General features: G+C 49.2%; 1 protein-coding gene across 1 annotated transcript in view; it reads right to left on the bottom strand.

Moving 5' to 3' along the window:
* Window positions 1-23733, bottom strand: part of KIF5C (kinesin family member 5C) — a 145378-nt gene that overhangs the window by 3977 nt on the left and 117668 nt on the right. The window contains exons 18-25 of the mRNA XM_054562730.1: window positions 22002-22078; window positions 21281-21390; window positions 19245-19346; window positions 18948-19008; window positions 14285-14356; window positions 11715-11819; window positions 9802-10018; window positions 8459-8569 (exon numbers count right to left, since the gene is read on the bottom strand). Coding sequence (XP_054418705.1) covers window positions 8463-8569; window positions 9802-10018; window positions 11715-11819; window positions 14285-14356; window positions 18948-19008; window positions 19245-19346; window positions 21281-21390; window positions 22002-22078 — 851 coding nt within the window. The 3' untranslated portion in view covers window positions 8459-8462. The remainder of the gene's footprint in view (window positions 1-8458; window positions 8570-9801; window positions 10019-11714; window positions 11820-14284; window positions 14357-18947; window positions 19009-19244; window positions 19347-21280; window positions 21391-22001; window positions 22079-23733) is intronic.

The following is a 23733-nucleotide window of genomic DNA, read 5'->3' as shown; positions in this document are numbered from 1 at the left end:
CAGGGGCTCTTCTAGGACTTTTCACTTGTCCTTGATGTTATCTCATTCAGTTCCCAGAGCGCGTCTGCGGTGACGGCACTAGGATCAGAACTTCTCTGTGCCACCGTTTTCTTAGTTGCTAAATGGCCAAGAATCGGGTCTGGAAGGACAAGGCTGGGCTTTCTTCATATAATTCAACTAAAACAACACCTTGCAACAGAGAGAATGCAGAAGCAGACCTGGGACTCCAGCTGTCATTTCTTAAGTCACAGCGTAAAGAGATTTGTAAAAATGTAAGACAATGCCATTCTGCTGAGTTTTTTCTTTTGTAAAATAATTATTTTTCATTAAAAATGGCATTTATGTTAACAGTAGTAATAGCTTACGTTTTTTGTTTCAATTTCCAATGTATAACATATCAATAGATAGGGAAGCATAAAAGCTCTTTGATATCATTGATACTTTTTAAGAATATAAAGCGCCCTCAGGCCAGGAACCTTGAAAGCTGTCACACAGCAGATCAGAGGTCTTAGTCCAGGATCTGCCCTCAACAAGCCGAGTGAGCTTGCGGGCTCAGGCTGCTCGCCGGGCGGCTGCGTGCAGAACGAGACCGGACCGGACAGTGACGACCGGGTGAACGCCGAGCGCCGCTCCGCGGCGCACGTTCACACGTTTATCCTCACAGCCTCCGGCGCAGGTACTGTCAGCGGCCACACTTCACAGAGGATACTGAGGAACACAGAGGTGAACTAACTTGCTCAGTACGAGGCCAAGCCAGGATCCAACCCCAGGCAGTGCAGCTCCAGATCCTGAGCCCACAATCACCCAGCAACCCTGCCTGCAGCAACGAGCAGCCCCTGTAAGCACGTTCTTGTGACTCAACCTTTTAATTGTTAGGGCTGTCGCAGCAGCAAGTTGAACGGCCTGGTGGTTTAGATGCAGGTTATGTGTATGACTTAAGGATACCATGTGACATGCTTCAATGAGGCTTCTTGGCTTCTCTACTTTGAAAGGTTAAATCTGAAAGCAATTTGCTGCCTACCTTGCATGAGTGAGGGAACCCATTTCTGCTGTGGGCTGAAACCCTTGTGAGGGAGGGAGGGAGGGAAGGAAGGAAGGAAGGAAGGAAGGAAGGAAGGAAGGAAGGAAGGAAGGAAGGAAGGAAGGAAGGAAGGAAGGAAGGAAGGAAGGAAGGAAGGAAGGAAGGAAGGAAGGAAGGAAGGAAGGGAGGGAGGGAGGGAGGAAGGGAGGAAGGAAGGAAGGAAGGAAGGAAGGAAGGAAGAAAGGGAGGGAGGGAGGGAGGGAGGAAAGAAGGAAGGAATATTTTTTATTTGTGATATGATTGGAATTTCAAAACCAAGAGAAAGATGACGGTAAACTCTAACAATAATACAAGATAGGTCGGATCCAGGTATCTAGAACAGAGAAAAGAGTAACACAAAAAGACAAAATGAGTCAGAAAAGCAAATGAGTAAGTGCCAGCTTGGGAGGCTCGGCCTGACCCTAAGGATACACCAAGGACCAAATAGGAAGGGCCTTGTCTTAGTAGTAGTCAGGGGCTTAGACTGAGAACCCCACGTGCCTGGGGCAGAGTTGGGATTCAGAGAAGTTGGAACATCCTCAAAGAAGTAGGGCCAGCAGCCTAAATGGATCTAAAGTTTAGGGCTTCTGTTGAGGGTAGTGAGTGTGGGGAAATGGCCAAGGGCATTCAGAGCCTAGGAAATCTGAGGTATAAGTGCCAGGCCAGAAAACACTGAGTTTCCCATCTTTAATGCAGACACGGAGTTTCCCTCTTCAGGTGTAGCTTACTCTGACAAGACTTATAATAGAAAGACATCTGTCCTTGCCAATGTCTGGGCCACGTGCAGCAGGCTGACGGCCCTGTGCACACAGGGGACATAGGGTCCAAGACTTTAGGCCACTGGTCAGAGCTGACTGTTAGGGCAGCAAAAGGACGTGGTGGTGAAAGCCCACAGACCTTTGTTCCTTTGTTACGTGTCTGCTTTCATCTCATCATTTAAGAAATTAACAAATATATTCAGAATAAAGGTCCTGAAGCAGCGAGACCTGGGGGAGACATAGTCATGCTGCAGTGACTGTCCCTGACTCTGCAAAGGGCACACGGGTCAGCAACCCAGGCTCCGCGCGGACCAGCCAGGCCCTGCCGACGGCTCTGGCAGTTACGCTGCCCTGGGCGCCCTGCTACAAGCCGCAGACGTCCTTTTCCCCGGCTGTCTTCTTCACGCCTCAAAACATGAGGAAATGCACAGTGTACGAACACAAATTGCTTCTTCAAATGTCCTTATAAAAGCCCTAACGAGTCCCTTCTGACTCCAGCACTGTGATTTTACCAAATAAACTTTGATAAAAGTTTATCAAAACTTTATTAAATAGGATATGGTCTCTAGACTTAATATATATGGTTTTTAATAAAAGTGCAGTCCTCAAAATACCAGACTCTTCATCTACATCAGCACCGTAAGAGGCATCCAGGGTCTTTGGTTCATTTCACAATATTTTCAATTTTATGCTTTTCTTACCACGAAAACCCAAAGCATTAATATGTGCACACACTGATCTGGCTGCCTTGTAACCGAGCTTCCCTGCGCAGTGCCCGCCCCCCTCGCCTTCTGCTGCGACCAGGCTGGCACTGCTCCTCACGACTTGAGTCACTTCACCTCAAGGGTAAAGAGCTAGGCTCGGTCAGAAAATGCTGTGCCCCAGCCATGGGAAGGCAGAATGACTGGAAGGCACGCTCTGATTCTGCAGTGGTTTTTCACAGAGGAAGGGGTGAAAGGTTTGGGTCATGCCATGACACGCAGAAGCAGCTGAGGCGAGCCGCCCTCCACCGTAGTCACGCACACGGCACCTAGCTCTTTATGTTCAGCGAAAGATCATCTTTCATCAAATTATATTAGGGTTGGTGATTTAGATTTTTGGTTTGTGGTTTCATTTTAAACTAACTTCTAAATTTGTTTTGACTTGATAGATGTGTAAGATCTCTTAAGTATAGGGAGTGTATACTGTTTTAACTTTGCAAATGCTTAACTATCATTCAGAAATAACTTAAACTCTGGGCCTGTGTGGGAATTTTTACTGCTTTAAGATTACTCTATTTACTATTCAAGTTTGAGAAATAACAGTCTAAATATAGCAAAACCAAAAGACCATTCTGCCTCAAAGCCTTTCAGAAAACAGCTTTCAGCAATGCCCCCCTGGCGCCATCTGGTGGACATATTTGAACAAGGGCCCATCGGCGGGCTAACGCAGGGCCTGGAAAGAAAGAGGAACTCCAGGGCCCTGGGAACGAGGGAGGGAGGCAGACAAGGATTTAAATGGTGTCTACATTACATGCAGGGCCTCAAACAGTGCCTGAGAGGCCCATTTCACACCTCTCTTCTCCAGCCCCCAAACCTGTTTTCCCACTTCCCTTCTCAGCTGATATCCTGGCTTCTTACCTGCAAGAGTAAACAAGCACTAAGATGAGACCCCTTTTACCTTCCCATGCACCCCACCCAGCATCTGTACCCTCTGTACCCCCCTACTCTGCCTTCCCAGCGCCTTGGGTGCAGGGTCATCTCCCCTCTGGATCCCAAGACTCTCAGTAGCCAATACCCTGTGCCTGTAATTTCCCTGCATTACCCACGCCCCACCTCCGGTGGATCATTACCACCCAAATACGAATAGACTGTAATAGCTCCCACCTTCAAAAAGAAATGCAAACCCCACCTTAGCCCCACATCCCTCCACTTCTCTGCCCATTCAAATAAAACCTGAAGCTGGTGCACTTGCTAACCCTACGTCCTCACCCCCGCCCTCTCTGGTCCAAGCTAACTGGGCCTGCCTCCCATGCCCGCCCCCCCGCCCGCAGCTGCTCAGTCGCCTTCATCCTCTGCCTTCGCCAGCCATCAGCCTGTGTTGTCATCGTCCTCCAGCTCTGAGCAGCCTTTCACACAGCCGACCACCTTTTTCTAGGAACCAGGTGTCCACTTTGCCTCCCAAACCTCACATTCTCCTCAGACGCCTTTGCTGGTGCCACTTCCTTTTCCTGACGGGTCCCAGGGCCTGTCTACCTCCCTACGACCTCAACCCTGCCTTTCCCGAGCTGCACACTCATCACTCCGACAGCCCACTCCACACGTCCCCTCACACAGAGAGCTAGGTTGGATGTCCAAGGGGCATCCCATAATCAGGATGAGGAAAGCCAAACTCAGTTTTTCCATAAAACCAGCTTATCACCCAATTTTCCCAGTCATTCTGAAGGTAACAATATTTAGCTGTTGCTAGAGCCCAAATCTAAGAACCACCTTTGAGGCCCACCCATACCTCCCCTTCTCCCCTCCACCCTCGGCTCCCATGCACAGGCTGGCTGACCGCCTGCTGCCGCCACCTCTGCGCAGTGCTGTTCCCTTCCAAGTGGACACCAGCAATAGCACCCGAGGGCAGCCCTGGCTTTTACTCTCGCCCCACCCCGTCCTTTCTCCAAAGCCCAGCCCCTGGTGGCCCCTTCCAATCATGAACCGGGTCCCACCACTTCCACACCACAGCCCCCCAGAAGCCCCGCACACTTAGACTGCACTCTCAGCTGCTTACCGGGGCCCCGAACGCCTCATTTATCCAGCCCCCGCCTCCCTCCTCAACAGCCCGAACTGAGAGAGTCCCCACTGTTCGCTGCGCTTTAGCCCCACCAGCCTTCCGTGGCTCCCCAAGTGTGCCCCAGCCGTTGCCCCTTCCACGAGTGCCTGTGCCACTCTGCCCCAGGCCACCAGGGGCTGGCGCTTTTCGTCATTCAGGCCTCAGCTCAAAGGTCAGCCCCTCTTTCTAAATAAGCATCATCCATCTCTATTCTATTAACCTGTTCTTATTTTCTTCAGAGTGCTTGCCACTATGTGAAGTTACCTTGTTTTTTGGCTGTGTCTCCCCAAACAAGCACCTAATTATACAAGAACAGGGCCTTCTTGGTCTCCCTCACTGTTAAACCAAGTGCAGAGCAGGCTCCCCATGCCCGATCCCATTTTGTGGATGAGGAAACTGAGGCTGAAGGAAATCAAGCATCTGGCCCAGCATCACATGGGAGTAAAGCCAAGGCCAGGGCTGGAACCCACATCTGGCCAACCGCACAGCCCCGTCCTTAGCCTGCTGCATACGATGCCCATGTGCAGCTTCAGGACCTGAAAGAGAAGGCCCCCCTCCCCATGAGACAGGCCCCTGGATTTAAATGTGATTAGATAAAGGCCAACATTACCCTGGATCCTTTTCATTTCTATATCTTGATTTCTGCCCCTTCAGTTCCTTTGAAAGCTTGGGAATAAACCTAAATATTCATTGCAATTATATTCCCTGAACCCTGAAATGAAGTAGAAGGATTCCCACAGACCCAGATGCCATCCAAGTATGACTGCGCTGCTCTGGCTCCAGCAGAAGGGCTGGGAAGAGCAAGTAGTTGGAATCACTTCCACCCAGGGCAGACACATTTCAGGATGAGAATCCCAAAGGTCTGGAAAGGCCATCTCAATGGTTTTGACCTCACCTAAACAATTCCTTAGTTCCAATTATTTTTTTAAAAATAATTTAGCATCTCCTCATTGCCAATTCTAATTCTCCACTCCACTGGATACTATTCATTTTTTTAACATCCACTGACAAATGCCCAGGTTTTTCTTAAAAATAGTCCATGCTTTTCCCTTAAAAATAGCCTATGTTCTTGTTCATAACTTTTAGGTAAATGATAGTATCATTACAACCCCTTTTATCTATCTGTTCATAGCAACAAACAGGATACTCAGACATGGGCCTTCCACACTCAGTGATTATAACCTGCTGCAGCAGCGAGACTAAAAGACATTTTGTAACAACTAGGTGAAATCAGGGAGATCATAAACTGGTATTTACCAGCTCCCTACTATGTACTACCTAGTACTGCAGTGCTCATCTATACTAGAAGCCAGCGTTTTGATTGAGCACTTGATAACATACCGAGCAGCTTATAAGAATGACCTCATTTTGTCCTCAGAGCAATGCCAATGCCCCAGGGAAAGGACTCCCCGTTTCACAGAAGAGGAAACCAACTCTGAGGTGAAATAACTTGAAGAAAGTGGCAGGTCTGACACTGACCAGGTCCCGTGTCCAAAGCCAGACCCCTCAACCTACCGCCATCCTGGCAACGGGAAACGGGGCCTATTTATGACATTGTGAGAAAAGCACCAACGGTTCCAATTTCAGATAAAATAATTAAAACCGCTCATCACACTTTGAGTAAAGAAACAAATCACCATGGTGAGTGACGGTAGTTCTATACTATGAAAATCTTGAAAGTCTCACCAGACCTACTGATTTTCAATCTTTCGAGTAAGAAGAGGATACCCAGGTGGTGAATGGTCAACATTTGGTTGTACGTACCTTACGTAAAATGCGGGTCTGGCAGACCTTCATGGGAGAGCATTAGTAAAGAGACTATCTACTGCACAGTCTCTTGACCCAGAGTCCCTGGGCCAGTATATAGATATAGTAAGAGCTTGCTGACAGCCAAGCACAGACACCTCTCTGCATGCTTACCTGAACTGGGGAAATGCAGGTGCTGCATCTAGCATGGCTCTGCTGCATGTTAGGTGTTTCACAAATACAGAGTGCTGGTTACCCACCCCAGCATCCACGTCCCCATCCTCAGCAAAGTAACACTACCCTTATCTTGGGCAGTGATGCACACAGCTGAGAGAGCCTTTTCCGGCTTCCCTTGCAGCTAGACATGGCCAGGTGCCACAGTTCTACCAGATGGATGGGGGCATCAGGATTGCATGGGACTTCTGGGAAGACTGCATTAAAAAAGCAGATTCAGTGGTAAAGCCGCTTTGACTCATCTCTGCTTCCTCTCTGCTTTCTACACTTGGAATGTAAATTGTAGAAGTCATTCTGGTGGCCTTGGGAATGACCTTGAGAAACGAAGGTACCTGCTGAGTGTTTAAGAGGCTAGCTTCCTGTTGTGACAGACCACCTTGAATTTTCTTTATGTGGCAGAGAAAGAAACTTTCATCCTGTAAAAGTTTTAGTTACTTTAGGGTAGTAGTTCTCAAATTTTGGTGGCAAGCAAAATCAGCTGGGGTACTTGGTAATAATACCAAGGTCCAGGTCCCATGCTGCTTGAATGGGCATGGGTCGCTGGGTGCCAGATGATGCCAACACCCACCAAAGCTTTAAGCTTTTCCAGAACCAATGCTTCAGGCTTTTTTGTTCTAAGCTGCCCAACTGGATCTTACAGTTCCATTTGAGTGTCAACCCCTATACCGGTCACATGGCAGTCAAGATCAATTTTATAACACCCAATTTTATTTCATTTCTGATTAGAAGTAAAGATCAGACCTGAATAGGGTGGCTCACTGCCAAGATCATTTCCCATCCACCCTTCTAGGAAATAGCAGATGGTGCTGAACAGCTGCCTGCGCACAAGCTGCCTTGGCCTTCCCCCTTGTTCCTGTCCTGCCCTGCTCCTTGAATGGTGCCTGGGTGCAGCCACCAAGCTTCCACCCTGGAAGCTTCAGTTTGAGCCTAAGCAATGCTGTTTGCCTCCCCTGAGCGAGGAGCTCCAGGCCCCTTCCGTTCACCTTCCTCACCCTGGTGCAGAAAGGGCTGGATGAGGAACCACTGCTCTTGAGTTGCCCTTGGTCATTGAGGCTTCCCTGTGTCAACTTGCCCATCTTGAAAGCTAGCTTCCTTAGTGAGGGCTTCGGGTTCAAGGACAACATTCGGAGCCACCCCCTCCACCCACAGGTCAGTGGTTCAAGGTCAGAGTTTTTCTAAACAGTTTTCTGGCCACCTAGTTACTGTCCACTCTACTAGCCAGTAACCTCTTTTCTCTATCTCAAGTACAAAAGGAATGGCTTGTGCTCTTTCCTTCTCTCTTTCAGAGTATATTAACCCTCACCCCCCTCCTTTTGCTGTAAAATATTGGGCATGTGGATTGTGGAAAGAGAAGTTTACAGCCCACTTATCTCAAAGAAAAAAAACTGGTCTGGATCCACCTAGATACAAATTAGCATAATTCTTAAAAGCTCCATTTGTTGAGTTCAGACAGTAATTATAGAAATATGAGTTTTTATTATCTGGCTCTTTCTTTATATTTAGTTCCTGAGACTTAACCACCCATGTCTGTCTGTTCTGAGTAAAAGCAGTTGACAAACAGGTAATGCCTTTTTGGATGCCAGATACAGAGAAGAATCTCACAGACAAAAGAAAGCTCAGGTGAGTCATTCGCCACACCCTTATCTATCCCTGGAGGGATCCTGGCGCCAGGTGGCCCCAGCTAGAAGACCCCGGGGCTCTAGGCTTGCACTAAGCTTAGGCCAGGTCCCTGATACTTGAACCCCAGGGCAGTGGTGGAGCAGAGCTGTCTCCGGTCTGTTGCAGGTCCAAACACAGGTAGGTGGGAGCCAGGCAGGGGCAGGGATCTGCCCCAGACAGAACCCACCCAACACCATGGACTCACTTATTTATTTCTGGTAATGAGTGGCGTTCGATGAGCTGCCTCCTCCCCCGCGGATGGCGTGAACGGCCGTGGGAGATGATGCTGGGTAGTGTCCCGGGCGGATGGGCTTGGCTGTATCCAACCAAGAGAAAGGAGAGAAGAGACATTCAGAAAGGGCTTACACAGCCACACCCTGATACTTTCAGGCCACATGTGACAACCAAGAGGCATAATTCTTATCAACATTGCAGTTCACGAACACCAGAGTTTCTGAGAGCAAGTCTGCCCTCCTATTAGCACAGTTAGCCAAATGGGGCACCCGAGGTTTAGGAGACAGACAGAACTAACATATCAATTTCAATTTAATTCAGATTGAGGAAAATTAGAAACAAAGGACCTGCAGTTTTAGTCTGAGGCCGATCCATAGGCCCTCATGGGTTCCAAGAGCACCGCGTAGTCCCTGAAATAGGATGTAGAAATCTGCCTGCGGTGCATTTTTCTGGGGAGAGGGTCCATAGTTTCCACTAGGTTTTCAAAGGGTATGAAATCCAATAAAAGCAAAGGGTGAAAAAAATCTGATGAACTACTAATCTAAAGTATAATCTTAAAACTAGAAAGATGAAGTTGCCGGTTAACAAAACATCTGCAAAGTTACTATCTGATGGGCAATAATATTACATGTTATTGGAAATGTTTCAGTTCTTTAAAAAGCCCTCTAGGGAACATCCCTAAATCCCTTTTATTCCTATGGCTCTGTCCTGGGAACTATGACTTAGCAGCTACATGGCATTCCAGCTTGGGCAAAGCCCCAGACCAGGTCTTGAAGGGGCTGGACACTCAGGCCACTCCCCAGGTTAGAACCACGCCCACTCCTTGATGGCAGCCTGGGAGCCAGGACATTTCCAAACTTGCACTTGCAAGCAGCTTTCCCCCAAGCTTCTGGCTACGTATGCTCCTTCACAGTTGGCCCAGCCAGCGCGGGGTAGAAGGGGCCTTAGGCATTGCTGAGAAACAGCAGTATACCCGGGTATGTCTGACAATGTATCTCTGCTCACGGCTAAACACCTCACCTACAGCCTGGGCAGCCGGCCTCTCTGCTCAGCTCAGCAGCTTTCAGACCACAGTGCACTCTGGAATCTCTCAGTGGAAGGAGGCGGGTGCCCGATGGCTCCACTCTCCCTGGATGGGCGCAGGGTGCGGAGGCGGGGCCGCCCAGGTCCTGCAAGCCTGACCGCAGCCTCTCAGGTGTTCCAGAGCAACCTCCCGGGTCGCCTCAGAGCATCAGTGCTGCTGGCGGCGGGAGTCCTGGCCTTCTATCAAGGGCCCAGGAGAACGGGGCATATGACAGGCAAGAGGGCACGTACCAATCTGGGCCGAGTGGGCCCTCCGGGCCATGTTTTTGGCTCGCACGGCCTCCTTGATGCGATCCACCTCCTGCTGGTAGCGCTTGCGGTCCCGCATGGCGTTCTCCTTGGCCTCCTTCAGGGCGCTCTCCAGGGCCTTGACGCGCTCGGCCGTGGCGCGCAGCCGCTTCTCCAGCTTGGGAAGCTCACAGCGCAGGTCTGCGTTGTCCCGGACCAGCTGGGGCGGAGGGGGATGGGGGGAGTTAGCAGGGGCGCAGAAGGGCGGCAGGAGGGGCAGACCCACCTCGGGGGACAAAGGCTGTGACAGGAAAGCAGCTGGAAGCAGACTCTGCAACTGACTGACTACCCTGCCGGGTGGAAAGTCCATATGACCACAAACTCCAGGAAGAACAAAGGAATATAAAAATCCCATTCTCTGGGACTCCAATTTACTAAATACATGGTTCCCAGGTGAGAGGAAGGGAGGAGGGGTATAAGATCAAATTAAAGGCCATTTCCAGCCACAGGAAGCTTTCAGACTTGGGCAGGGTTTACTTCCTCTCTTGTTTGAGTGGGAGGGGGAAGTAGTATGAGAAAGCAGGACTCTGACTTGAGCATGTGAAAGCTAAGAAATGTAAAGCCACGGCCCACAGCGGAAGACGTGTTCTAGAGCTGTTGGAGGGCCTCCTTCCATGAGGGACCCACTGTCTACAGCAGCGTGTGGTTGGGACCACGCTCTGCAGCATATCAGAGGCACCAGGGACCTCAGGGTACTGCTCATTCTCTCGTTACTTGAGGTCTTCAACTAAGAAGCAACAGGCTCGCCCTGAGTCAGGAGTGGGCTCTCACTTCCTGGCCGACTGACTTGGTGTAAGTCATCTGACCGCTAGGGTTCCTCATCTATGCAAAGGGACATAACAGGATCAACGTGGGACTCCAAGTGGATAAAAACAAGTTTTGAAAATCAGAATGTTCCATATGAAGGTTTCACTGTTGCTGGGTTTACACCAGTGTTCATTTGTCACCTGTTTATCCCCAGCATGAGTTCTAGCACCTGGCAGGGTAGGTTTTTAGAAAACCTTCATTGAATTCAAAAATAAAATAATTAATAAATGTCAGAGCTCTCTTTCCTGTCAATTTTTACTTTTATACTTCTCATCTATGATTTGTTTGAATGACTTCAACTATGCTGAATGTGTGGTGTTCTCTCTAGGGAAAAAAGCCACTATTATAAGGCTGAAGAGGACTTAAGTCAAAGAGAAATGACATCCCCTTGGCCGTGTGGCCCATAAAGATGGACTGTTTCTATCATATCCCAAATGTTTAGAATTTAGAGAACGCAGTCATGAATATTCCAGCATTTACACAGAAAGGAGACACATAACCTGCCTAAATCACCATTGGTTTGGACGTGATTACTGCTCTCCGTGACTCTAGACAGACTCTAGGGCATCACAAGAACCTGCAAGGGTGCCCAGAAACAGAGCAATGGAGCAGAGACGGACCAGTCCTGCTCCCAGCTCTCCCACCCAGTCTGTTTCCTCATCTCCAAAAGCAAGGGGCCTGGACCAGCTCGGCGGCGTCCACTCTGCCTTCTGGGAGCCTTGGAGTCCGCAGAGGAGCCTCAGAGGCATCATGGGAGACACCAGTGCTAGTTGGGGACTAAGGTTTGTACTGGAGGTGGGAGGAAAAGGCAGAACGAACATCCCACTCTCCAAACCCCACAGAGCTCAAATTCAATTCCTGACCTTGGCTTTGATAAAATCAAGTATTTTATACATAAGGGAGTCACGGAGGACAAAACGATTTCGAGGACCATACTGGCACTAACGTCCTTCAATTATCAGAGCCTCCTGCCTGCACCGTGGTCAAATCTTACGGAGCTGCTTTCCAGGAGAGGCAGAGAAGCTGAGGAAGCCGCACGGCTCTCCTACCTGTTTGTGAACCTTGGTGAGCTGCTCCAGGTTATTCTCCAGGAAGGAAATTTTCTGCTTCTGGGCGGCACTGCCCCCTCCATCATCGCTGTCCAGCTCTACACTCTGCGCCAACACCAAGGGGTCAGCGAGACAAGCCTTCACTCCGCCCACCCTCCACCCCAGCCTAGTGTGGATGATACGTTCTAAAGCTTCTTTTTTAAAAAATTCCCAATTCTTCTAAAGGTTATTCTGAAAACAAAAATAAACAGAGGCTCTAAAAGCTTAGACTCAACAAACTTCCTAAATAAGTTCCCTCTTTGGTGTCAAAAGTGTTAGAATTGTTATTTTTTTAAAAGACTGAAATAAAACCTTTAAATCTTCTTTTGAAAGATACAGCTTAGTTCTCTTTGTGGCATATACCTCTCCTTTGCAGGGAGATAAACAGAGACTTTTCTTTTCAAAAGGAAGTGTCTCAAAACTCATTAAGAAGAACCAATATGAAAATATAAACCCAAGCCCTAAAGTGGATTTCAAACATCACAACTGAGGTAAGTCACCGAGCCGTGGGCAAGTGTCTGCTCACTGGGAGGTCTCAGTGACCCCTGTTCGTCCCTTCAGCTTCCGCTTCCATTAAATTCCTAATGGATTCCTCTCAAACTAGTCACAGCATCCAAGTGCTGTGCTGGGTAAACTTTTAAATGTATCAGAACTGGAGATTGGCAAAAACAGGGCCCTCCAGATAGTGCCAAGCTGAGCAGCCAGACAGGTTACAAAATATACATGCAACCACAAAAATCGAACAGCATGCTTGCTTCGTCTTCATCTGATTACAGAAGAGATCAGTTATCCTTTTGCGCATCTCACACCGGTGTCTCTTCAGTCTAAACCACGGTCCTCAGATGTCACGAGGAGGAGGATTCGGTAGAACTCAGGTTGCTGGGCCCACCCCCAGTCTCTGATCCAGTGGATCTTGGCGGGGTCTGAGAATCTGCATACCCAGCAAGTTCCCAGGTGCTGCTAAAGCTGCTGACCGGGTGACCACATCTGGAGAACTACCAGTCCCTCCAAGAGTTTGATATCATGAAATTGGGGGAAGTCTCATCTCAAGCTCTTTGCCCTCCTTCCAACCACTCCCCCCTCGAACTGAGCCTTTTCGGCTCCTGTCATAACTGCTGGTCTCCCTCTCCATCCCCTCTGCTCTGGCCTCTCTCTTGCACCCGCGTCCAGGTCCTACAGCCAATTCCAGTTTGATGACTGTGGCTCCTACCTACCTGCCTGACCTCTGCCTTTAAGGCCTTGAAATCTCTCATCGTCCTTTATGCCCTTTTCTTCATTTTTATGTCCCAGCTTCCAAGCTCACTAGAACCATGCTGTCAGGGGCCACGGCAAACCCAGGACCCTCAGCTGGACCCTCGCGCTGCTGCTCGGCAGTTTTTACTCATCCCCGGCAAGTTCCTCCCAGCTGCCTGCGTCTTCTCTAGTCTCCACAGGCTCCCCATTCTCTTCCATCTGCATTGAGGACGGAGCCTCCATGTTAACTGAGATCATGGTTGTCAGATGCTTCTCTTTCTTCTGTTGCCATTTCCCTGCAAATGTCTCCCTTTTGACTTCTCCACTTCCCTCTGGGAAAATATGTCCCTTCCCCTTACTCAGCCTAACACATCCACCTGTGCTCATAACTCTCACTCTATCAATAACCTCATCTTTTTTACACATTTCACTTTTTCCTTTGGCTCCTTCACAGGCATACGTGCACACATACGTGCACACATGTGCATGCACACGCACACACACACTTTTGTTAAGTGTAGCTTCCTTCCCTCCTATTATGCCTCTGGACATGGCCCATGGCCCCTTGTCCATCGCTTTTAAAGATCCTGAGGCGTGGCCCCCTTGCTCCCCTCCCTCCTTAAGCCTCTTCAAGCTGCTGCTGGGGTTCACCACAGGGCAACTCCCTGCAGCCAGTGTGACATGAGGACCCACGAAATTCAGATCCAGGAGGCACACAGACCTGCATGCCAGTCCTGTCTCCGGCTCTTCCCTGCTGTGCCACCGTGGGAAAGGTATTTAACCTCTGAGTCTCCCTCCACATCCGCAGCGCAGAACACTAGGAACCACTCACACGATTGCTGGGAAGGGCGTGAGACACTGGCTGTTACAGTGCCTCACACCCTGAGGCCGAGCCCCCAGCGGCCTCCTACCAGGCAAGCCTGAGGCTCTCGCCTCTCCCTTCTCTCGGCACCTGGCACTGCTCGGCCGGCGTTGGGGCAGCGCTGTCTGATGAGGCCCCTCCGGACTGTCCCTGCGTCACGCACCGTGGCTGCCACACTGCGGCCAGATAAGATTGCATTCGTTGGAAATGAAGGCCAGGGAAAGGACTATGACTTCCTTTTACTAAGAAGGAGAAATCAGGTGGCAAAAGGTTCCCAAGTAATTTTTGCTCCTAGCACGTTCTTTTAATAACATTTGCTGCCATGAAGTAATTAATGTTTAAGCATAACCAGCCCCAATTAAGCAACTGATATTTCATCTGAAAATGATTCTTTCTGGCCACCTTCTCAGTCCCATTCACACAAAATCGAACTCACTTTTTTAACCCGAGCGGTCAGATCCTGGACAAAGAGTTTACGGAGGTTATGCAGAGTCTGCAGTTCCCGAGACTAGAAGAGAAATGGTTGAAATGCCACATAAGTGGGGAACACACTGCATTTATAGCCCGTCTGGCACTAGACCACCTGCTCTGCAAGCCCACAGTCCGGGCACTGGTGTCCCCACACTCCCTCTGACCTGCCCACCACACACGTCACCCCGCTGCCTAGCGTTATCCCAACAGCACCCCAAGGAGCAGGCGCTGGGAACTCACACAGTGAGCTACAAACTAGAACAAAGCCTGCTCCTTTGCTGTGTTCTAAGTGGAACCTTTGTTTCCATCTCAACCACAAAAATGCAAAAGTTTTCTCACTGAAATTCCCAGGGGCTACGTTACCAGAATGGATTTGCCCCGTCAATTTCTCACCTACACATTATATATAATGTCAACAAGGTTAAATGAAAAGTTATCCCCAAAATCTTCCCCCCAACTGACCGATTTTCACGTTTCCGCACCCGCCCCGGCCCTGGTCCGCAGGTCTGCTGCCCTGCGTCACTGTCACTGAGCGTGTGGCTGAGGCTCCGGGCAGCCTTGCCGCCCTGGTGATCCCGGGCCACTTCTCTAACCTTTCTGAGCCTCAGTTTTCTTATTTGTAATGTGGGGACAGAAAGAGTAGTTGCCTCATAGTTGCTGTCCTCAAAACAAAATAGATGATCTTTATAAATCTCTTACAATAGTTCTTGGCACGCAGTAAGTCCTCAGTAAACATTAGCCAGTATGAATCTATTGATGCGTCATACTTGACAGCTATTTCCTCATTAGGCTTTCATTGTTTCTTTTTGTTGTTGATGTTAATTTTCAGTGTAACTAACTTCTTCGAGATGTTTTTTTCTCCATTTTGAATTATTTTCCACAAATGAACCTTTACAAATTAGATAGATTGCTGAGACAGGGGCCTGAGTCAAACCTGCTGACTTTTGTTAGTAAGATCAGAAAACCAAAATACTTCCTTCCATTTAAGTCTCCATGTATTATGATTAGTTCCTTGCAAAATATTTTCCCATAAAGGAGAAGAAAGATAAACTCGCATTTATATTTTTTCAGTGTGTCTAAGTTGACCTACTTTGCCATGAAATGTCCAGGGATGAAGCTCATTCATGCTCACAGAAAAAAGGAAGAAAAAGGCTACAGAACTATGGAAACACTAAGTTTCTTGGAATAAAGATTCTACGTTAATTTAGGTCTTATTACTGGGTTCAACTCTGCAATTCTGCGTTGAAATAAGAAGCACCTGAAGCCAATTTTTTTCTCTGATGAAGCAAATTACTTTCCGCAGGAAGCCAAATGGGTCTGTTACTGTGAATGCTGTGCACAGGGTACCTGTCACAGGCTCAGCCGCCTTCCAGGGCAGGTGCAGGGGGGCAGCCCCGGCTCACACTCCACAGTCACGCCCCTCCCCACCCCTGCCTGGGAGGGCTCAGCCCCCAACCCCCGCCCTCCCGCCGTGCTTGCTCTCCCTCCCACCTTGGGATTTAATTACTGCCTGAACTGTCATCACTGGAACGATTTTCCAAGAAAAATGCCACCGCACTAAAGGGAAATGAGAAGAGAAGTCACAGTGTCTGGTCAAAGGGCTGGGCATTTCCTTGGGCATAAGTTTGGAATAATATAGAATCCTGAGCTTGGGGAATTCCCTCATGTTTGTTCTTAGGTGAATTCAACAGTGTGGGAGGAGTAGCCAAAGATCTTTAGAGTAGTTTGTAAGTTATGCTTATGCACATTTATGCTTAGGCAACTCTCACTTGGCTTCCTATGGCCTATTTTCCTCCATCCTATTCATTACCGCATCACACCAACCCCGCCCCAACTCGCTAGCCTCGGGTCTTTCCCCATCCCAGGCCACTGCCCTCTGTGTAAAAGCTCAGGGCTTGGCTTGCTGTCACAGTGGACAGTGAGGGGGCACCGGAGAGGTGGAAACAGGAGGCCCACCAACGTGGAGGAGGTTTCCAGCCCCGGAGCCCAGACAGTGTCCTACTGAAGCCAGATGGCTGCCTGGGGAGCCAGGGATGCTCAACGGCCGCTCGGCCTTTTCCCACGTCGGCCCCTGGAGGGGGCTTCAGAGTCACCCCTGGTCAAAGTCCCATCCCCTGTCCTGCCCAAACACTCGGGGAGACAGGACAGGCCTCAAGGACAGCCAGCCAAGGATGGTGAGCCTGTTTCTGAAGAACATTTACAGCCTGGGGAAGATTATGCTGGAAAATGAAGTGAAAACACCCAAGACTAAAAAAATGGCACATACTGCGGGGTTCCAAGCTTAAGTTTAAAAAAGCACGTGTGTGATGTGAGTGGTGAGGGAGTCAGAGAAAGCGCGGGCGCCCCGTCAGTGGGCTGCCCCGGGGCTGTGCCACGTGCGTGTGGGGGCGGGGGGAGGGAGCCCGCGGGCCGGTGTGAGGCCCGCCCGGGACTATGCAGTCACACATCAAAAAGGCAGGAGAATATGCTCAGGAGTGAGCATCAAAGAGAAACCATGAGAGTGACAGAGTGGTGGGGGGAGGGGTTTGTGAGTAAATGTGTGAGTTACGGAGAGTGAGCGTGTGGAAGTGAATGCGTGTGTGCCAGTGACAGCATGTAAGAGAGAGGGACTGAGCGCGGATGCTTTCTCGTGAGTCAATGTAAGTGTGCGGACGTGAGTGCACGTGGGCCTGTTCGGGGGAGCACACTGCGTTAGGGCACCTGTGCCGGGGTATATGAGTGAGTGTGTAAATGAGTGTGGGTGTGAGCAAGGGCGTGCGTTGAGGGTGATTAAGAACTGAGAGTGAACGACTGCATGAGAGTGGTGTGTGAGTGAGCAAAAGTGTGAGTGTGCAAGTGAGGAAGTGTGAATGACCCTCGGTGAGTGTGTATGAGTGTCGTGGGGGTGTACTGAGTCAGTGTGTGTTAAGTTGTAAGCACTTGAGGGTAATGAGGGTGAAGGCATGTGAGCACGAGGACGTGCACAGGCATGAGAACAGGAAAGCGAGGGCCTGTGAGCACATGTGTAGTGCGGTGTGACTGTGTGAAGTGTGACTATGATGCGGGGTGTGCGTGCATGGGAGAAAGAGAGACTAAGCAACTTCACACGTGTGAGAGCAAGCACGTGAGAGACGGCGCCGGAACAGGGTGACCGAGTGCGAGGGCGTGGAAGGGCAGGCGTGGCGGGTGAGAGGGCCCCAGAATTCGTGGGTGGGAAGACGGAAAGACACGGAAATATCATTTATATCCGGCTGGTATGAATATACTAGCATTTTAATGTTCGGTATTTTTTTTATTTTGTATAATTATCTATGATTACGGATGTCCCTTCTCCAGGAAGACAAACACAGACAAAGCAATTCCATGGCTTCACTTTTGTTTTGTCCACCAAGCTTGAAAGGTCCGACTTCCTTTTTAACAGCGTCTCCCTTCTGCCCTGGAAGGCTACGCCCTTCGTTCCCCCACCTGGCTCTGAGCAGCACCTCGCACAAGTGCAGCCTCCTGTCCCTTCCTCAGCAGCCACACACCCTCTGAGCCCACAGCCTGGGGTCACCAGGTTCTTGGAGACAGCCTCAGTCCCCCATAAATTCACATGCCACGTGAATGGCATAAAAATGTATGACCATATTTAAACAACAGTTTCTCTCTGCTGTTGTAACGTGATATGACTGGACATGTTTCACCAAATTGAGAGGCTATGTTGGGATGGCCTGCCTTCAGACACAGGCCACGTGGCACCTCAGAGGGCCCTCCGGGCCTGCAGGGCCAGGTGGCTGTCCGCCTGAGCAGCTGAAACGGAAGCTGACCAGAGGAGACAAACCCAGTGAATTCAGATGCCGGCCAGAGAAAACTGACCACAATCTCAAATGATGAGCCCTCCCAAAGGCGAATGGTCTGCCGCCGCTCCGCCCCAAACCCTGGAGGTCTCTGAGCCCCCTGGCTTCTCCGCGCCTATCTCCTGCCCACTTTTTGCTTGGCCACCGCCACACTGACTCCCTGCTGTCCCACAACGCACCAAGGAGGGGCTCACCTCAGGGCCCTGGCACGAGCTGTTGCCTCTGCCTGGAAGGCTTGGCCCCAGACACCCCCCGGCTCGCTGCTTCAAGCCCCTGCTCAGATGTTTCCTCCTTGTTGGGCCTCCCCGACCACCATGCTCAGCACATTCTATAACCAGCCAATGCAGTTCAGAATTTACTTCCTTACTGTTCACTGTCTGTCTCCCCCCAGCTAAAAGAGCGCTTCACAAGAGCCAGGATCTTGTGTGTTGTTTATTATGCAGCTCAAGCACCTAGAAGAATGCCAGCCCTTAGTAGGTGCTTCGTAAATATCTGCTGAATGTTGAATGGAAGTAAGTCACAGAGTGCAGAGTCTATAAAAGCGTAGGCATGGATTTGCAATTTAGTTCAATTCTTACTCAGGGGTTCCAGGGTTACAGTATTAAGGGTGGGTGAGTGGGTGGGTGGATGGATGGATGGATTCTGTCAAGAGATAGGAAATAAACTCTACAACTCTCACTTTTCCACAGTATTTTGTGTCTCAAATGATACACAAAAGGTATGCGGATAAAATTTTAGAATAAACGAATTCAACAAGTCATAAACTAATCTGGTCTTTGAGACTAAAATGAGTTAACAAACATGTTTACGTACCACTGTTTCTTCCAGCCCTTTGAGGTCCTCCCGGGCTTGCTCCCTTTTGTCATTGAGCAATCTAAAAAACAAAAAGGGACCCTGAACCACCAAAGGGGCATCAGAGATCTCCGCAGGTGCCACTGACATCTGCAGATAAATCAACAAAATGAACCAATTCACACACACACAGCCATCGTCTGTTTTTAAATTGGCCCAACCTAACCAGGATATTTGGGTACCTGAATCACAAAGGTAGACTTTTTACGACTTTGCTGGGATGAGAGAAAACAGAGAAAATGTTTAAAGTGCACTCACAAGAGCTTTTCTAGTTTCATCTCTCTCTCTTGGTCCTCTATTTTCAGCTTGTTATAATCAGAACTGAGCTTCTCTTGTTCCAGTTGCAGTTTCTGATTCAAACTGAAATTGAGAGGAAAAAGCAATACATTCTACATCAATCTGAAATTCCAAGTCCTCCAGCTAAAGACATGGTTCTGTTCCAACCCCATTAGTTCTGTGCAATAAAAGAGGCAATCCTGGAGGATTTTCAGAGATCAGAGAACAAACTCACACCTCCCTCCCTGCCCAAGCGCAAACGAATTTCTGGGGAACATCCGAGAGGCCTGAAACACAAGGCTTTGAGGGTATATTTATAGTTGGCTTGCGCGAGAGCTTCAAAGGGAAAATAATGAGACAAGAAAAGGCTGATATTTTAAAACAGAAAGAGCGCCTGTCAGAAAATTCTACAGACGTCATACACCCACTCAGGGAACCTTATTTGGCCATTTCAACTTTCCCTTCCTCTCTGGTCCCATGTTCTGAAAACATCACCTAAATCCAAATTCCTGCCTGACAGGGACAGTTCCACTCGCAGTGTCCTCGAGGAGGGAACGGAGGGAGGAAACAACGTCTAGCGTTTCTGCAGAAAACCATGTGGCCAGGGGCATCTGGTCAATGCTGACATCAGCCCAGCATTTTACAGGCCCTTGTGTTGGTCTAGGTGACTGTAAAGGACAGGCCATACCCCCTCTGAAGGAAAACGCAGAGAATGCCCCGCCTACTAACCCGATCTCCAGCCCTCCCTCTTTCTCGCCTTCCTTCCTTCCTCCCTCTTTTCCGCTTCCAATTGAACATTTTGAGGGTGACTAATCAGGATAATGAACTTGAGACACACTTGAAGGAGAAAGCACAGCCCAAACGACAGCACAGCAGTGGCCCAGGGGAGAAGGGGAGAGGGGACGCTGCGCTGTTCTCAGGCGGACGGTGTGCAGGGGTTTACACTTTTGTTCTAGTTACCGTTCGCCTCTTTTAAAATGCAAATGTGCTGTGTGAGCAGCTCACAGACATTGAAGAGAGATTTGGATCAGCAGCCTGGAGAATTAAACTCTAAGTCCAGTTTCGTTCCTACTTGGCAGTGTGACCCTAAGTAAATCATTTCACCTTGTTCCCATACAGAGGGTTCTTCACTTACAGAAAACGGGAGGGGACAGAACCTTTGGTCTAGATCTGGGGGACAGGGCCGGGGGTGGGGGGAGGTGTCAGTGGGCAGAACTGTATTTCAACAAAACTGGTTTTCTTTGTTTTCCTACGCCTTTTATTTGGGGCATTTAAAAACATTATTCCATAAAGAGGTTCAAAAATTGCTAAGGAGCTCACTGTGCAAACAAAACATTAAGGAGCCTCAGGACAGGATCCCGAAGGCACTTCCCAGCTTGGTGACCTGTGTGATGAGGGGGTGAGTGGTCAGAGAGGAAGAGGGAGAGGCCATTACGGAAGATGGGCTCAACAGCTGGGACCGGAGAGGGCCTTGAGAGGGTGTCAACAGAGACAAGCTGCAATGCTGCCACCCTGGTGAAAGCCACAGGTACCAGAGTGCAGACACATGACATTGTGGGTCCCTAAGAGGTGTGCATGTGCAGCCAGGTGGCTTGGAGTTGTCCTGTGTGCATGCATGTGCTGGGGTGAGCACCTGGCGGAGCTGCCTTCTCGGGAGTATTTTTTAACCTATCCGAACCCCTGAGTCAGGACCAATTTAGAGTTTGGGGGTGGTTTGTACTTTTCATAGTGTCCCCACCTACTGGAACGTGTGTCTGCCGAGATGAGTCACCAGTATGATCCTGCTCCTCAGGGACTGGGGAGGGCAGCTGGGCACACCTGCCACCTGTCCCACCAGTGCCCCTCGAGGCTCCGCTCCAGAGCGGGGAACAGGCCTGGGGAACAGCATGTCTCGCCACTGCGGCCCAGAGCGGGCACAGGGCCCAAGGGGCCAAGAGATCAGAGGCCCTGGCTGAGAGCCACGTCCTTGCAGGCTGGCCAGGAGCCATGCCCACCCCCACGCCCCTGTGCCAACTCACTCCCGAATCTCATCGATGATCCTCTGCTTCTCCTCGATCTCGTCCCGGAGTCGGGACAGCTGCCTCTGGTGGGCCTCCCGGTGGCTTTCCATCTGCTGCTCCAGCGCCTTCTGCAAGCCGGGCCGGGAGAACACGTCAGGCCCTCGCCAGCCCTCAGCCCGCGAGGAGACAGGTCCTGCCCACACCCCCCAGGGTGGGCGGGACCTTTACTTTTTAATTTTTTTAAATTAAGAAGTAAAAATCTTATCTTCCAATCATTTTTTTCCTACATTTTTCTTTACTGTTTAAACTGGAACAAAAAAATAAAATAAAATCTCTATGTTTAAGATGGAAATTCAAATTTGGGGTGTTTCTTTGAAAAGGTAGAGGCGAGAGCAGTTTTCTTCCATTCAAAGGAAGGACAAGCATTTCTTTAGGAGTTAACCTAACGGCGTGGCCCGGGCCGTGACCGGGAGGTGCTTCTCTTTCCCTCTTTGTCAGGTACAGGAAAGAAAAATGCATGAAAGCAGCTCAACTACTATCTACAAACATCTCAGGGTGTCTGGACACCTCCATCTCCAGCTCATTTCTGAACCAGAGACCGGCTCGGACTGCCCGGCCGGGGTCCCTCCCTGCTCCCTCCTCTGCTGCCACACACATTGCTCAAGGAGACAGATTTTCCTGGAACAAGAAAACCCAGTCCAAATGCACGCCGGGCTCAGGGAAGGGGCGGCATACACACCTTCATTTCCTCAGCGTCCTGCAGCCGCGTCAGATGTTCCTTTTCCTTGTCCTGGAAGCTGACCTCGTGCATTTTTTCTGTTTTGAATTTTAAATGATGATTTCAGATTTAACTGAGAGTATTCTCCCCCAAAGTAAAAATTAAAAAACAAAAACAGAAGAATGGTAATGGCATGGAACCTCAGCTTATATCACCGATCACAACCAGGGTGTGCAGGGATGTCCCTCTGGAGGCCGACGGCTCCTGGGACCCGACCTGGGTCCTTGTGGGGGAGGGGCGAGTGTAGGGGCAAGGGGCTAAGTTGGAGTGGGCCACTCACTCTTCAACCGACTTGCACCTCAGCCTCAGAGCCCCGGTTCCCCACCGGGCCTTGTGAGTGACCCCTGAGGCAAAAACGTGCTTTGTAGATTATAAACAAGCTTTGCAGGTTATAAACGTGCTGTATAGATTATAAATGTGCTTGATAGATTGTAAATGTGCTTTGTAGATTATAAAGCACCCTGTGAATCTTAGTGGCATTTGGATTGATGCCACTATTAGCGTTCCAGAAAGATCTAATTTACCTCCCATGGGTAAGCTGTTCATTCTCTAAGAATCTGGAGTAGGAAAACAATCTATGGATAGGAACAAAGAAAATAGAAATATAAAATAACACTCTCCAGATTAAACACGAAGGCCCCATATTTGGGACAGGCTGCTGTCTGATACAACTGGGTCAAAGGGGACAGTCCCAGCCTGTCCTTGGTCAGTGGCCCCCTGAGCACACGGTGCAATGGGCAGCCTGAGTTGGCGGTGCGGGTGGAGGGAGCAAATGATTGAAGACAGTGACATTCAAATCATTAAGTTTCCTCTCTTATCTGTTCCACTTTATTTCAGGGTCTCCTGCTTCTATTTTATTTCCACTCAGGGGCGGCACTGCAGAAGCCATTTACAAGAGGAAGAAGTTCTTTTCTGTGTCAGGTTTTGGGTCGAGCTATTCCTAACACTCATCCGTTATCACATAAGGAAAACATGACAAGATCGCAGCTGGGGTGGGAATATTCTTTCTTTTTGAAATTTGCCTTGGCATTTGAATCAAAATGTATTTACTGAGCAAATAACTATATAATCATAAAGGAAATAAAAAAGGGTAACATCATCACCAATCCCATCACCCTACCGAAGCCTTTTAATTTCAAATATTAGTTTGTAGGCCTTGAAACACAGCATCCATTGATTTCTAAGTGTTTTAACAACAGCAAAACAAAAATCACACATTCTGGTTTTTAATCTCAGGTCACACTGTAAGCATTGCTGCAGCCTTCATCTACTTGATCTCCAATAGGAAAAAATTTTCTACTGAACAATGCGCCATTCTTCATTTAACCTTTGGACATTTAGGTGGTTTCCTTTTTTTCTACTAAGTAATTCTGCAATGAATATTTGACATTTGAGGATCACAATGTATGAAAAGTGTTATAACTATTACATGTGCTTTTCAAAATGCTTTCCCAAAGGACTTCAACAATTTTCATTGCAACCCATCCTATGTGTTTTCCCATTTCACCACAGCACATACGTCTGCAATCCCTTTCCGGTTTCTGCATGTCTCGTCCCCCACCTCTCTTGGACGTCTTCTATTTATTCAGATTTATCGAGTACTTCCTATGTGTCACGTGCTCCCCTAAGCAAAGGCTGCCTGGCAAAGCCAAGAGCTTGTTCAAAGCCTGGAGGATGCAGCTAAGCTAAGGCA

Source organism: Pteronotus mesoamericanus, unplaced genomic scaffold, assembly GCF_021234165.1.
Source record: "Pteronotus mesoamericanus isolate MK-2021 breed Mesoamerican mustached bat unplaced genomic scaffold, CSHL_Meso_final scaffold_651, whole genome shotgun sequence".
NCBI lineage: Eukaryota > Metazoa > Chordata > Mammalia > Chiroptera > Mormoopidae > Pteronotus > Pteronotus mesoamericanus.
Note: the sequence above shows the minus strand (reverse complement) of the source record. Positions and strands in the feature narration are given on the sequence as shown.